We start from the raw sequence: 16,010 nt of genomic DNA, 5'->3' as shown, positions 1-16,010 counted from the left end.
TTTATGTTAGTGTTATTTTAAGTTGTGCATCAGTATTAAGACTACCTCTATCTAAAAAAAAAAACACATATGGAAGAGAGGTAACGCTACCGAAATTATGAAAGTTTAAACAAATTAGGGAAGAAGTCTAGGATAAAAACTAAGAACTCGCCAAATATTAACAGAACCAATAGAAATGTTGAACATTCTTTAATTTGGCTATTTTGATGTGAAATAAACAGTGAGAGTGATGGCTGAAGAGTCCAATTTTGATCAGCTAATGAATTTTAAATGAAAATTCAAAAAGAAGGAAATTTTCTATAAAGTTTCTGCTAAGCATTTAGAATGATGGACAAACACAATCAATGCCTTGGATTTAGAACCTGTATTTTCGAGTTGAAAGAAAACTTGGATATCATTTAAATCATGTAACTTTCAGGTTGATTCTCATTAACCTTGGGATCCTGAGAATCTTCATGAACTAGATGGTAACAGCAAGGGACCAGAATGGGGAGTTCGGTGGGAAAGCAAAAGAAAGAAACAATTGGGTAGGAATTTTGGCTATGTAATCTCCTACACACGCACACACGCACGCACACACACACACTTTATCTTCAGAGCAATTCCACCTTCATCTAATTCATTTATTTGGATTCTGATTTAAATTTTCTTTGCAAAAGGGATGCTTCTGCTAAAAGCTTTTTGTTGTTTTTTAAAGTTTCAGATGTAGCCCAACCTCCTGGTTTGACAGATGAGAAATCTGAAGTTCAGAGTGACTGCTTTGCCCAAGGTCATATAACATCTTAGTGGCAAAACCAGAATAAAAACCCAGGTCTCTAGATAACATTTTCTTTCAATCAAACTGGAAAAATTAGATAGTTTTTTAAAGCATACATGACTAATGAGCACATTTTAATATGATAACACAAATAAAACATTCAAGATCCCACTATATAAAATTATGAAACTCCTAAGACACCAGAGGTCTACATGCTTATATTCCCTCTTTTTGTTGACTTATTTTGCAAGCAGATACAGCCAGAATATTTATTGTAGAACTACTCAGGAGTGTAAAATAAATATGTGACCCATACATCTCTAAAGAGCAAAGATTTGCCACTATACGTGCAGTACTTAATTCCATTCATTTAACATGGTCATTAACAAATGCTTATTAAGGACTGGACAGTAAGATGCCATACTGGAGAACCATTTGGGCTGAGATGGTTTTATATATACTGGATATGTCACATAAAGGTGTTTAACTTTGAGAAACAAACTTCTCATATGAGAGGGTGCTTTAATCTTCAACAGAAATTTTGCTTGTGCAGGCAAGCCACAAAAGAAATAGGAATAGAAACGTTAATATTGAAACGAAAGGCAATTTTGTTTCCTTCCCTTCCATTAGCTGTTTATTCACTGTTGAACAAGAAGGTGACTATTTTCCAGAGTTGTGGGTCCACAGCATGACAATCTTAAAAGAAGCCTGTTAGGTGCAAGTAAAGGTTTATTAGGATTATGGAAGGGAGGTCAGTTACATGTTCAGACAGAGTGAAGTAGGAGCAAATTGTCTAGTCATTTAACTCTTTTCCAATTAATTCACTTCTATAAATAGCGAAGGTGGATTTGGCTGTGGGCGTTGGGTGGAACACAGAACTAAGTTGGGAGCCAGTACACTTTAAACATATTTTACTCTCTCTTTCACTGCTTATCAAATGTTAAGAATCTTAAATTCACAAAATACATGAGACGTATCCTCTACTACTCACACCAGTTTAGAAAAGATTTTCTATTATCCAGTAACTTACAATTTTGTATGCCAATACTCTGTTTGCCTTTAGCAATATAGCTTCTCTTTGTTCCCATGCAGCATGTTTACAGACTTACAGTGGTCATGCCCTCTACTCCAAAGCCTCTTCCTTAATTTCCCTTAGAGCACTGTTTCTCTATCTCGGCACTGTGGACTATCTGGAGATGGCAATCCTTCGTTGCGGAGGCCGTCCAGTGAACTGCCGCATGTTTAGCAGCACCCCTGCTAAACACCTTGCTGTAACACTGCCTCCCTCTCTCCCCACCCCCCACCCCCGCCCCTCCTGGCACCCCAGGTGTAGCAATTAAAAATGTCTACACATCCCCAAATGTCCTCTGGAGGGTAAAATTGATGCCAGCTGAAAACCACTGCTTTAGGGTTTATATCATGTCACTGAGCCTGACGGGTCTTCGGTTCTGGCTTCTTCAGCTCTAATTTCCAAATTGCCCTTGCCAGGATTATTGCCCAGCCCTCTTTGTTTCTTCCAGCCATCACGTCTCTGTGGACCCACAACGCTGGGAAATATTCACCTTCTTGTTCAACAGTGAATAAACAGCTAATGAAAAGGTAGGAACCCAAATTGCCTTTCGTTTCGATATTAATATTTCTAGTCCCTATTTCTTTTATGGCTTGTCTGCACAAGCAAAATTTGTGTTCAAGATTAAAGCACCTCTCATATGGAAGCTTATTTCTAAACTTTAAACACCTTTATGTGACATATCCAGTATAACTAATATTATCTTTAAAAAAAGAAAAAATCTTAAGAACTCTGTCTTCTTTTTCTTGAAAAGTATTGTTGATACTGTCAGACAATTACACTCAGGTGCATGTAAACACATACATACACCTACCTATCTAAACGAGATTCTTAAGAATTTCCTAGAACTTTATAGTTAGACCACCTGAAACTGTGTAAACTTGATTTAAAGTGTATTGCAAACGTTGCTAAAAAAAGATAGGGAGAATGAAGTAATTTGGATAACTTGAGTGGACATAAAAAACTTCATTAAACAGGATCATAGAGAATAAAATATAAGAGTTTAGCAGTATCGTCCCATAGCATTTGAAACAATAGGTGAGGACTATTTAAATAGAAATAGACATGGATACTAACCAATGGATTAAAAATCGAAATGGCAAAGGTCACAGTGTCCACAGAAATATAGCCTGGTTCAAATCCTGCCCTTGCCACTAATGAGGTGTATGGTGAATTTGAGCATGTTCCTCACCTCAAAAATTGAGAAAATCTTAATGATACGTACCTCATTAGAAGATTTTTTTGTGGCAATCAAATAAGAAATACATAAAAAACATTTAGCTTAATGCTGCAGAAATAATAATCACTCAATAAACATGGATTTTTACTACTACCTCGCTATTGCCCTCAGCAAAGAAATACCTTGAAATTTTTGTCTTAGATGAGCTGGCCATTATAACAAGCAGTGCAATAATTAAATTGTGAAGTGATATTTGTACCCAGAAATTTTATCTGGCAAAAGCTCCTGGAATATTCAATTGGGGAATAATTGCTCTATTAGTAATTATAAGTATAATTACTTATAATATGCCAGATTCTGTTCCAAGTACTTTATAGGCATTTTCTCATTTAAGCCCTCACAAAAAATATTGTGAAGTCATCAGCTTTTAAGCCCAGTGAAGTATGTGAATTATTAATAAAATTTTAGAGAAGAGAAATCTGAGGTTTTGAAAGGTTTCATCACTTGTTCAGGGTCACAGAATTGGAAATGGAAAAGTGGATACTGGAGCCCAAGTATGGCTAGTGGCAGGTATCCTATACAATTCCATGTACTGCTTACAAATTCATAAAAGGTAAGCAATGAATTGCAACTTTAATATATATATATTAAATATATATATGAATTCATATATATATATGAATGTACTTGACATAAAAATAAGGAAAAATTATAGTGGTAATAAAGACAATCGGAAAGTTTAAGAAGATCATGCCAATTGAGATAAGGGTCTGGCAAAAAAAGTGTTGCTGCAAAACAACTGAAGGAAAATAACTCCAAAGTAAATGTTAAACTTTAGAGAGATGTTGAAAATGTAATTTTTATAGTTTGGGTATCACAAATGAGAGAGGAATAAAATGATACATATTGATATATAATTTTTGGTAGGTAGCCTCAAAATTTTTCTAGAATAGGAGGGGTTATAGACTAAATTAATAAGTTAAATGAGTCTGCACTTTTATTTGCTCTAAGGGAGTAAGCAGTTATTGAATTGGCAAATCAGAACAGAAGTCATTATGTAATCGGACTTCCATTGATTAATTTATATGCTTACGTGCCACACAATTGTCAGAGAATAAAGAATGCCATAAAATAATAACTTATTGGTATGTGAGCTTCAAATTTATTAAATTTCTGATTCATATATATGCATACTTGACAAATACTATGTATAATTTGATGAAACATTTACTGACCATCCGCACTCTGTGAATAGTTATTAAATAAATGACATGGCAGGTAAACTTTAGATATTTAACTTTTTTTCTTAGTATTTTTCTAGTAGTAAGGGTCTATATGGCGCTATATTTTAAATTTTAAATTAATTAATCCAAAAGAATTGTATGCAAAGTAAGAGCATTAAATAAAATTGCAATGTTATTTTTATTTTTGATGCTCACTAAAATTCTTAGTAAGAAATGTGTATCTTCAAAACGTACAGTTACTTTTTTTGTCCTCTGTTAGTTATAGGACTCTAAATGGAAAAAGTATAAAGAAGAACATTTAAAAATCACCCCCTCCAAAAAAATCACCCAAAATCTCAGACCTCAGAGATCAGTAAGAGAAAATGGATTTGTTTAATTTGAAGTTCTAATTATTCCAGGCTGTGAATTTTGAAACCTTATACAAAGATGCCACTTGGTGGTTAAAATCCAGAATAGCAACCTAAAATCAGAGCAAAGTGGATTACTGGATGAAATCTAGTTTTGAAACTAGATTAGAAATCGCAAACTTGGGTTCTTAAAGTAGAATGGTTAAAGTTTGGATTCCATATTCTTTCTTCATTAATTGGAACATCTGTTATTAATGTTTAGCAATTAAAATTATTAACATATGATGGTGATAATAGCAGACTTGATAATTCTGATGGCTACCAAAACATTTATATCTGAAATGTAAACTTACAGGGCACCTTTGATATATTTTTTATTTACTAGCTTATTTATCCACCTAGTACCTAGCACTCTGCCTACTGGTGGTACTGTGCTCAGTACATATTTTTAAGTGGATGAATACTAACAGATTATCAAGATGTTGCCAGAATTAAATAAAATGTCAAAACATTATTTAAGAAATTAAAAAACATATATGATGATAGTTTTGTCTGTGCAATTCTGAACAAGAGCCAAATGCAGTCAGCAATAATCCCGCTGTCTCAATATCTGCTAGCCATTGTTTTCATTCACCTAACGTTAGGCAGGAAAAGCTACTTCTTAGAATGGCCTATCAAACAACCCAGGAGGAAGCACTAACATCATGATTATCTTCCAAATGGCACACAGGAGATCAAAGGCATAAGGTAGTTTTACTCAAATTCTTTGTAGTATATGTAGCAGAAAGGTCTGACATTGAAGTGGTCTAAGAAAATTGTATGTGCCCTAAAAAGACCAAAGTCTTTTATATATTTATGATCCAATTTATTAGTTAATTCTTAATTAATATACCAGTTATTTCCTTATTTTCCTCTCTTTTTAAGACATTGGACTCTTTTTTTCTTTCTGTCTCTCCCCCCCTTTCCTTTTTTTTCTCTTTCAAACACTATTTACATCAACTATCACTATGTAATTATCATTTTAAGGAGCAAGAATAAGCTCTGAACATAAATTTTCAGCATAATTTAGGGCAATTTATGCCTCAAAATCTATTTGCATAGACCTTATTGCAGCTATTGAATAACTACTTTTATGAATTATGGTTGTTGCAGAAAAAGGATCAGCCCTTATCTGCTTTGAATATTTCCAGATTGTATTTTTTGAAATTATTCAGTTTATAACACCAAAGAACTAAGCAAATTCAGAAGTCTATGGGTTGTTTTAAAAATAGGATCTCTGCTTAGCTCACTTTTTTTCCCTAAAACAATTAAAATCTGAGTGGCATTTGCTTTTCTTACAAAACAAAATGCAATTTGGAAAAGTTATTTAAAATGCAGTGCCCATTTCACTAATTTAAGGCATGTCTATCATTAAGCGCATCAAAACAATTTTGGAAATATAAGGAAAAAACATGTAGTATAACAAAGTTCACGGTTTATAGTTCCCTGCCAATTCCAAGTCGTCTTGTGAAACGTATGTTTAGTTGAGAAACTGAAAGACAATAGATAGGTTTACTGTAAATGAATAGTTCTAGCTAGATAAATCAAAATAAAAAGACAGGAACTAAAACTACAGAAAACACGTAAAAAGCACAAACCAAAATTATCCTGATAGTTGTTCATGTGCCTCTATTTAACAAAAATTTAAGCAGAAATGTACCCATCTAGTTAAAGTCCATCTTATTTAAGTTTACTGAAAGCGTCTTTGGGTTTTTCCAAGTGACAAGTTCCAGATAAGAATAAAAAAAGACTGCACAATTACAAAGCATATTATTATAATATATACAGACCACTCTATGGATTTCATAGGACTTCAAAGTCTTAACTATTTCACTAAGGCAAGTGATTGTTTTATTTCTATATCAGTAATTGACTTTTAAATTTAAACTAAACTTTTCTTAATTAAGCGTATGCTCCAAATAGGTCTTTAGGCCATGAAACAGCTACTTTGTAAAGAACAGACTGATAGTAGTATGATCAATTTGTCATTTAAATACATTGTAACCTAGACAGCTCATCAGTATACCAATAATCTTCTTACCCAAATTTTTATCTTGCAGTAATTCTCAGACTTTCTCCTGTATTTTAATTATATCTATACATTGATTCTTAACATCACTAAATTTAATGATAGAACTTCCATATATGTATGCATTCCAATTCTTAAAATACAGCCATTTAATCTCTTTCAAACCACATGAACTAGTTTCCTAAACCCTCCAACCTATGTATTTTGTCTGTTTTTTACATCAAAGAATAAAATAAATGCTTTAGAGTAATCACTATAACAAAGAGTATAGGTTCCATGCTTTTATCTCATTTAAAGTAAAATGAAGGCAAAAGGATTAAGGTCCGTTTATGCTGAGATACAATGGTATTAGAATTAAAGGGAGAAAAGTACCTGATGCCTAAAGAGCATTTACCGATTATTATCTCTAGCAAAACGTTTAAGGTTAACTCTTTTTTGGGGGTGGGGAGGTGGGAGGGGGGGCATGGACCAGGAATCGAACCTGGATCTCCTGCATGGAAGGCGAGCATTCTACCACTGAAACACCCGTGCACTCCAAGTTAACTCGTTTTACACAGGTTAACTAGTACTGCAATTATTATAAGAAGAAGTACAAAGAGCTTTTTTTCTTGATTTTCTGTCTCATTAACATGGTTAAATAATAGATGTCGCAGTGCAGACACATAGGGTAGTTGGGACATTAATATGATGAAATTTAAAACACCTACCATAAAATTCCGCTGGTAGTGAATATTCTCTTTGTTAAAATCAATCACGTAGCCATTGAAAGACCAAATGAACGTGAGATCCAGGGCAGGATCAGAGGAAGCAGCACATTGCATGGTGGCATTTTCTCCAACAGTGACATCGGCATTAAGGGGGGCCAATATAATTCGTGTGGGATCTAAATATTTTTAAATAAACAAGTGAAGCACAATTCAAGAAAATATGAGATACAATATTATCTGAAACATCAAAAGAATAAAAATCAATCTCTTTTGACTTCTCTGGTCCAAAGAATAAGATGTTTTCAAATCTAAATTCCAAGAACAGTTTCATCAGGCAAGAGATTTGCATTGAATCTTTTGAAATGGAAATTTATCAATAGGCGGACTGTTTTAGAAGCTTAGGACTGACTCACACATCTTATAGTACATTGAAATTAAACACGATCAAACTGAAAATGAAAAAATGAATCATACAGTTTTGTACCTGTGATAACAAGAGTCCCGGTGCTGTTAGCTTTTCCTCTATTATTTTCTGCAAAGCATGTATAGACACCACCATCATTCCTTGTGATATTACTGATTTCCAAGCTACCATCTTCCCAAATGAGTATTCTAATGAAATGAAAGCATATATAATTCACAAAATTAATTTAATGTCATTTTATTTCTTAGATTATATGCACTAATATCTTTCTACCATTACATTTTACCCAACTTTTACTTGATGGAAATACCAAGGTTTTAAAAACTCTATATCTATTATAAAGTGAAACTTAAATAGCCTGATGCATAACTCATTGATGGATTAAAATAGTGAGCAAAAACTGGACTTGAAGACTCTCATCAAGGAAGCAAAACAATTTGATTTAAAGGCTTTAAAAATATAATAGAACCAAAATAGATTTTAGGATTTAACCATTTCCTTTTTGAACACTTGTTGATATTAAGGAAGAACTGATCTATGAAACACAATTCTATGAAATGCTTGGGCGGAGAGGCCCATGACACTGGTTTTTATCAGAATCAGAACAAGATTCTTTCATCAAGGGGAGATATCTATGGGTAGGGCCAGTGGGGACTGCTATGCGGTACATTTCTGCAGGAGTGAGCACTAAAAAATGCGACTACCCTTTTCATGGTCTTTGCCTTGTTCATTGTCTGATGGTTAATATATCAGCACTGACTCTTCCTTTCACCCCGATTTTTCTAATCCCATCGTGTTAACAACCTAATAACTCTTGGGTCAAACATATTAACTTGGAAAGTTAGTGCATTCAGGAAACATGCTGTTCCTGCATCTCCCACTCCCTTCACACACTTAGCAAGACTTGTGATCATTTAGTGACATCGGCATTTTCTACTTCCACACTAACAAGGTACAGGCTCAATTTGCAGTTTGGTTCTTACTGATATATTTTCAGGTCACTTTAACTCCTCAAGGCTTCATGTCTAAATAGGGATGATGATACCAATTTTATCTATTTTACTGGATTATTGTAAAGCAAATCTATTTCCTTCACTTTTGCCATAATAATACTTTGCAATTGTGAAAAATCACTTCATTCATCCCTTATTAAACCCTTTAGCTAGATTTTCAATGTCTCTTGCAATTCCCTCCACATCCCATGGTTCCTGCCTTAGCACTTGGTGCATGCTGCTCTCACACCTGACGGGCCTCCACTTCCCCCAACATCACGTTCCCTGTCTTCGCCATCCTGGTTTCTCCTGGTTGTACTTTATTACTCAGGAGAGGTAAAACTTCTTCTAGGAAGCTTACAGAAACTACGCGGTGTGTCTCCCTATAAATAATCTATGCAAGTCACAAGCTGCCTTTTTGTATTGTCCCAGACATTGGTAGATGGTTTACTCATTTAGAAGATGTAAAGTTCCTGCTTATTTCAGAAGATGAGAAGAGATTATTTGTACTTTGAAATTACCTTTTTATTTTCCTCTTGTAATGTTTAATAAGCTAACTGGTTAAAATCAAATCAAATATTAATGCATATATATATATATTCTTATTTGGGGAAAAATAGTTAGAGGGATCATATTTCATAGCCAGGAACCATAGTTTATTAGCTGTGTGGGCTTCAGTCCAAAATTTCTGAGCCTCACTTTTAAAAATTCCTTATAAATTATAGAATCATAAAATTTGAAACCCAATTATAATGTTTACTGAGGGTGATGCGTAAATACTTCTGTTCATTTTAGAATTATATTATCTTTTTTGAAGAAAAGTTGGAATAAGCAATATTTACATTATTAATATGGAAACAAACTCTCTCTTAAAAAAAAAACTTTTTCAAATAATGAATTGCGATTGGATTTCTAGTTCTTTCAACTGACCTGCTACTATTGACAAGCCACTCTGTCCCTTTACTCCATGAAAATTTTGGTTTAGGTGCAGCTTTAGGTTTGCATTCAATTATAACCCTTCCTCCTTTAGCAGCCAGGATCTTTTTCTTCATAGGATTCATTTCAAAAGTTGGAGCCAAAGCTAAAAGGAAAAAAGAAAAAAGTTTTTCCCTTTGTTACAGAAAGAAGAAAAATATTTTTTTAAAATCTCCCCTCTGCAGTATAACATTATCTTTTATTTCCTTTTGCTTCACAATCAATAGAAAGAATTAATCTCAACAATTATTATCAGCCACTAATGGACCTAATGCTTTTTTCTTTCATTTAACAACTTTTATTGAGATGTATTTTACATGTCATAAAATTCACCCATTTCAAATGTTTAATTCCTGATGATAACTGGGTTAAATATTATAACTTTAGTCACACTCAAATGTTGTATATACCTATACCCTGAAAATTACATCTAATTCAATGGTTTTGTCTCAATTTCAGAAGGGAAATTAACTGAAAGGTTGGAGAGATGTCAGCACCCTTATAAACACTGGAATAGTATCATGGTCAAAACTCTCAACTACACTTTGAATTAAGTACTTACAGATGAGAGAACTGAAATGTGGTAATATTGCATAACTTGTCAGAGGTACCTAAGGCAGTATCAGGATTCTAGGTCCTTCTCATTCCAAAGCATACTCTCTTCATTAAGTAATATGAACTATCCTTCATTACACCAACATGTTTTGAGCACCAATTGTGTGCAAACACTCTGAGAGATGCTGCAGCCAAAGCACCAGTGAAGTCCCTGTCTTCAGGGCCTACTTCCAAAGAGCTATGGGAAGACTGGAGCCAATCAGTTAACTGAGGAGCCCATGAATCACCTGAGTCCACCCTCACCTCAGAGGACAGAACAATATTTATGAACAGGGGATACCGAGATTCCGAACAGGTTATTCATTGCTCCATCTTTCTTTAAGGACCCCACATCAAGCCCACTGCTCAATCTCCTTGTCTTTTAGCAAACTCCAGGGACATTCTATGTATCTATTACAACACCTCCCAATCATCTGTAACTCTGTGCTTCTGGGGAAAGGGGTTGAAAGTTGAAATATTTTATACCCAAGTGTTTCAGTTGTCAATGGAAAAGTAAGAAAGGTGATAGGAAAGGACTCTGGGTGGCATAAGGGGCTTGAGGAACGTCCTGAAGGTTTTGAGTAGCAACTGTAGGGTATGAGACTGGGGACTGACGGAGCCAAAAAGGGCCTACAACCCATCTCAGACTGGATAATACACACTGTGATAGCATCTACCTGCGCTCTTATGTGATATTCAGAGGTAGTTTTAGTTGCCCAGAGGTGGGAAAGGACAAGAGTCATAAAAAATGTAAATTTTGCTCTACCATTAACAAAATGTTAAAAACCATTATGCGTTATGTTGTCTCAAGTTCAAGCTGCCCAGTTAAAATGACATTGTAATTTGATGAAGTAAGTTCCTATATGTAGTTGGAAATTTCAACCAACATAAGAAAAAAATGAGTTACTTTTTCTCTATTTAGTGTTCTTTAATGATAGGAAAACCAGTTCCAAAATACACTTTAAAGTTTTAACTTTAGTAATTGAAGAAAGTAGTGTGAAATCAAACATGGTCTGAGGATACCCGATGATCATTTTTTGTTTCATTTTTAGTTTTATTTTTTAACTTTTTTTTTTATTGTGGAATCTAAAACATTTACAAAAAGTCAACAAATTTCCAAGACAATTTAACAAGTAGTTACAGAACAGATTTTAAAATTTTATATGGGTTACAGTTCCATGATTTTTCTTTTTTACTTCAATTTGCTCCAAGATACTGGAGACCTAAAGAAATATCAATATAATGATTCAGTAGTCACACTCATCTGTTAAATCCTATCTTCTCTGTTACACTCTTCCTTCTCTTTCTTTCTTTTTTGTGAAAAATAACATGTATATAAAAATACATCACTACAATTAGTTTTGGAACAGATTCCAGAGTTTGATGTGGGTTGCAATTCCACAATTTTAGTTTTTTACTTCTAGTTGCTCTAAGGTACTGGAGACTGAAAGAAATATCAATATAATGACTCAACACTCTATACTCATTTGTTAAACCCTACCCCAATGATCATTTTTTATGTGTAGTTTTCTTGCTGAATGTTTGAACATAAATCAGAAATGATACTGACCCAAGATCTTCAACTCAGCATTTGCATAAATGGCTCCATGTGTGTTTTCAGCTATGCACTGGTACATTCCAGCATTTTCAAAAGTCACGTCATACAGTCTCAATTCACCTTTGTGATACTAAAAAGCACACAAAGTAAAACACATATTTTGATAAACTTTAATAGGAATGCTTTTATTTAGGTTTAGGCATAACTGTATTTTAACTGAGCTATACCATTTCACCTGCCCCCTCTGCTGAGTGGAGTGGGATTTTCATGGCACAGGAAAGAAACACCCACTTACCATGCCCAGTGGCTCTTGGTTTACTCATCTTACAGAGATCAGAGTCACCCTTCTTCCCTCTTGGCCAAGCTGGGAGAATACAGCAGGAACGTACAGAAAGATCCCATTGCTGCTAGTGTCCCTAGGACTAAAGATAGGACTTAAACCTCTGCTCTTACCTGTTTCTGTGGGGTCAGGGAAACAGTGGCAAGAAAAAGAAGACAATATCAGGTGATGGAGATGGATGAGTAGGAAGGGGAGTAAAGGGAGAACACAGGAAAAAAATAAGGAGAGAGAAAGAAAGAGAGAGATAGAGAGAGAGGCGAAGGTAGAGATAAATTATAGAAAGTCGCTTAAGCTCAAGAAAGATACTTTCATGCTCAATTTCCTGGTTGCTTGTTTAAGGAAGCATGTATATTTTAGGGCCAAATTATCCTTACTCTATTGTCTCTCCTGCTAGATTTACTCCAGGAAAGCCCTAAAACATTGCCTCAGCATGGACTCAGGAGCAGCAAAGCACTTGACTATACCTACCGCATATCCATTCTTCAGCCATCTGATTGTAGGAATGGGCTTGCCTGTGGCCACACAAGGCCAGTAGAGGTCACTGCCGATATCCACCTCTGTGTCATTGATGTGCTCTACCCACTCAGGAAATGCTACAACGGAGAGAACATGGCAAGTGGCAACTCTAAGTCTCAACATTCATCGCATTTCAATTTCAAGAGTATAAGTAATACATTTAGTTAATGTTATACTGGGGATTGATACATCAGATATTGTGTGTGTCCTAAAATCACCATTAGAGCATTTAAAATGGTATTTCCATGGGTCTGCAGGTAAAGTTTAACCTGTATTATGACAGCATGAGATAACTGTAATTTGATTCATAAGTATTTTCCTATCTGTGAACCAAAGTTTTGTTTGCAAGATAATTCATGGACAACAAAAATAATTTTTAGCATAATGTAAATCTTTCAACTGAAATTGAGATTTCTAAGCATTACATCGTTAATTGATTATAACACCAGCTCCTCTCATTTTGGATAAAGATTCAGATACTTTTTTCTACTCCCTCACATATACATTATTTTTATTTTGACAGAACTTGTGGCAGCTAAAGATTCAGATACTTTTTTCTACTCCTTCACATATACATTATTTTTATTTTGACAGAACTTCTGGCTAGCTGCCACCATAACCTCTTATTGTAGGACTAGAAAAATGGCCTCACTATATTGCAAAATATATGCAGTAGCTACAATTGGTAAGATCAATGGATTGAGTGAATGCCATTATTTTATCTGATTTATTTGATAGCTAAAGAAAAATGCTAGGGAAGTTAGAAAATGCTAAGAATTTCCCAAAAGAAGAAAAATGTTTCTAGAGAGCAAACAAATGAAAAAACCTAGATGTCTTTTTGATTATATAAGTTATTTAAGACTGGTTCAAACACTGGTAGCTAAATAAATTAATATAAAATAAAAAAGGAGGAGAGTATCCAGACTGCAGGATAGCAGCTAATTCAATTTTCTTTGGAAATTACAACTTTCATTATATTAATTTATGACAAAAGTAATATATGCATTTTGTAGCAAGTATTTAAGATGCAGATAAATAAAAACATAAGACATTTTATGATCTTGTCAAACCCCGTCAATAGCACATATATGTATCCATATGTTTAAGTATATACATATTTTAATAGCATCTATAATCTGATTTAGTATATTTTTCATTTATTATATTTTGTAACATATGAGAATAATTTCTAAAAATTGAATATTAGTGAGCATATTGATTTTAATTGGTAGAGAGTTTATTTTGATTACCACCTTGGCAATACATAAAACAAGAATATCAGCACCTTTCCTCCTTTGGCCTCACACAAGTGACACAGAGATGTCACATTGCATAATTCGAAGAGAAGTATAAGAATCACCTTGGTACACATTCTATATACAGTTCAATTATGTAGCTTTCTAGCAGTTCAATTAGGCCTAAAGATAGAACTTAGAATGCCTCATTAGTAAAGAAGAAAAAACAGTCCCTTTAAATTACCTCTTATAAATACCTGTTTTCTCACCTTGGTTCTTCTAAGGAATTATATATCAGACAGTTCAGAACTCTACTCTCTATTGAGAACCAGGGCGCAGTTTTCTTAATGTAGTGGATAAAAACAGATCTATAAGCTTTAGAAACCTATTAGAGAGTGGTAGCTTTAATTAAAAAAAATTAAGGGGTCTAACCAGAATTTTCTTCCCCACAGGAAGCTACTCCATCTATTTGAGGATGGAAGGCAGTAGGAAGTACAGGAAAAATTAAGAAAGCAGAAGGAAGTGCAGGGAAAATTAAGATTCTTGAATGCATGCTTATATCACCATCTGCCCATGCTAATCTTCAATAACTCTGTAGTGTTCGTGGCTCCCCACACCATTTTCTTACCTCTATGTTTACTTTTTCCCATGCTGTCCCTTTTTAATTCTTTCAACAAATATTTATGGGATATTAAAAATATGCCAAGCATATTTCTGGGTATTTAAGATACTGTAGTGAATCAATTAGTCAAATATTTCTGTTGTCATGGAGCTTACAATTTGGGGCACGGCATAATAAAAAATAACCAAACTTCAAATCTACAGTATATTAGAAGGAAGAACTGCTATGTTAACATTTAAGCAGGAAACGTAGATAGAGAATACCAGCGCAAGGCCATGTTGGAATAGTCAATCAGGGGGTCAGGAATGCCCTCACCAAGGTGACACGTAAGCCAATTTTACTGGAGGCAATGAAGACAGTCATGCCATTATCTGTAGGGATGGCAATTGGGCAGCAAGAAGACCAGGTGCAAAGGCTCTAAGTCAAGACACTGGCCTCACATGTTCAGTAAATACTGAGAAGGCCAGTGGGGCTGAAGGAGAAGGAGCATGGAGAGAGCAACAGAGAGGATATCAGAGAGGAAACTGGGGAGGAAGGCCATCACGTGGAGTCTTTCAGGCTATTATAGTGCCTTTTTCCTTTATTCTGAAGAGAGAATTTTAGGCACAGAAGTGTCATGATCTGATTTAAGTTTTTAAAAACATCAGTCTGGCTACTGGGTGGAAAATAAACTGTGGGTGGTAAGGAGGAAAAGTGGAAAGTGAGACCTGTTAAGATGCTATAGCAATAATCCAGGAAAGAGATGATGCTGATATGGATCAGGGGATAGCAGTGGGTGACAAGAAGTGTCCTACCCCACATACATTGTTAAGGTTGAGTTTTAGGATTTCCTGATAAATGAGGTGTGAGATGTAAGAGAAAGTGAACAGTCAAAGACAAGACCAGAGTTTCTGGCCTAAGCAACTGAAAAAATGGAACTGTCTTAAACTGTTATAAAGAAACTACAGAAAAAAACAGATTGAGAGAAAGAGCAAGGATTCTGTTTTATACTTAAGTGAGTGTTGTTGGCAGTTGTATGCCGGTCTGGAGTTCAGGGGGAAGGTCTGGGCTAGTTTTCCACATTGAGGTGGTATTTAAACTCATGAGTGTGAAGGAAATTGTAAGGGAGATGACTGAAATAGAGCAGAATTTCAAAGACAGAACCCTGAGCACTTCAATGTTGAAATGAAGTGGAGTTGAGGAGAAGACAGTAAAGAGGAACAAACGTGAGGCTCCAGAAGCCAAATACAGAAAATGAATCATGAAGCAGTGAGGAGTCAGGTACCACTGATAGACCAGGTAAGAGTTGACCACAGTTTTTGTAACATAAAATATATTGACAATCATGAAAAAGATGATTTAGATGGCTAAGTGAGGTTGAAACTCAGAGTGCATTTAGAGAG

The 16,010-nt window shown here is 34.7% G+C and overlaps 1 protein-coding gene across 8 annotated transcripts in view; it reads right to left on the bottom strand.

Annotated features, from left to right (window-relative positions):
- The window catches only part of CNTN1 (contactin 1), a 420,382-nt gene that overhangs the window by 126,027 nt on the left and 278,345 nt on the right, over nucleotides 1-16,010 (bottom strand). For all 8 annotated transcript variants that reach the window (XM_077170576.1, XM_077170568.1, XM_077170574.1 and 5 more), the window contains 5 exons: nucleotides 12,724-12,848; nucleotides 11,928-12,045; nucleotides 9,719-9,869; nucleotides 7,857-7,984; nucleotides 7,373-7,548 (listed from right to left, as the gene is read on the bottom strand). In XM_077170576.1, the coding sequence (XP_077026691.1) occupies nucleotides 7,373-7,548; nucleotides 7,857-7,984; nucleotides 9,719-9,869; nucleotides 11,928-12,045; nucleotides 12,724-12,848 (698 nt within the window). The remainder of the gene's footprint in view (nucleotides 1-7,372; nucleotides 7,549-7,856; nucleotides 7,985-9,718; nucleotides 9,870-11,927; nucleotides 12,046-12,723; nucleotides 12,849-16,010) is intronic.

This window comes from Tamandua tetradactyla, chromosome 7 (genome assembly GCF_023851605.1).
Source record: "Tamandua tetradactyla isolate mTamTet1 chromosome 7, mTamTet1.pri, whole genome shotgun sequence".
In the NCBI taxonomy this organism is placed as follows: domain Eukaryota; kingdom Metazoa; phylum Chordata; class Mammalia; order Pilosa; family Myrmecophagidae; genus Tamandua; species Tamandua tetradactyla.
This window is presented reverse-complemented; position numbering and strand designations above follow the sequence as displayed.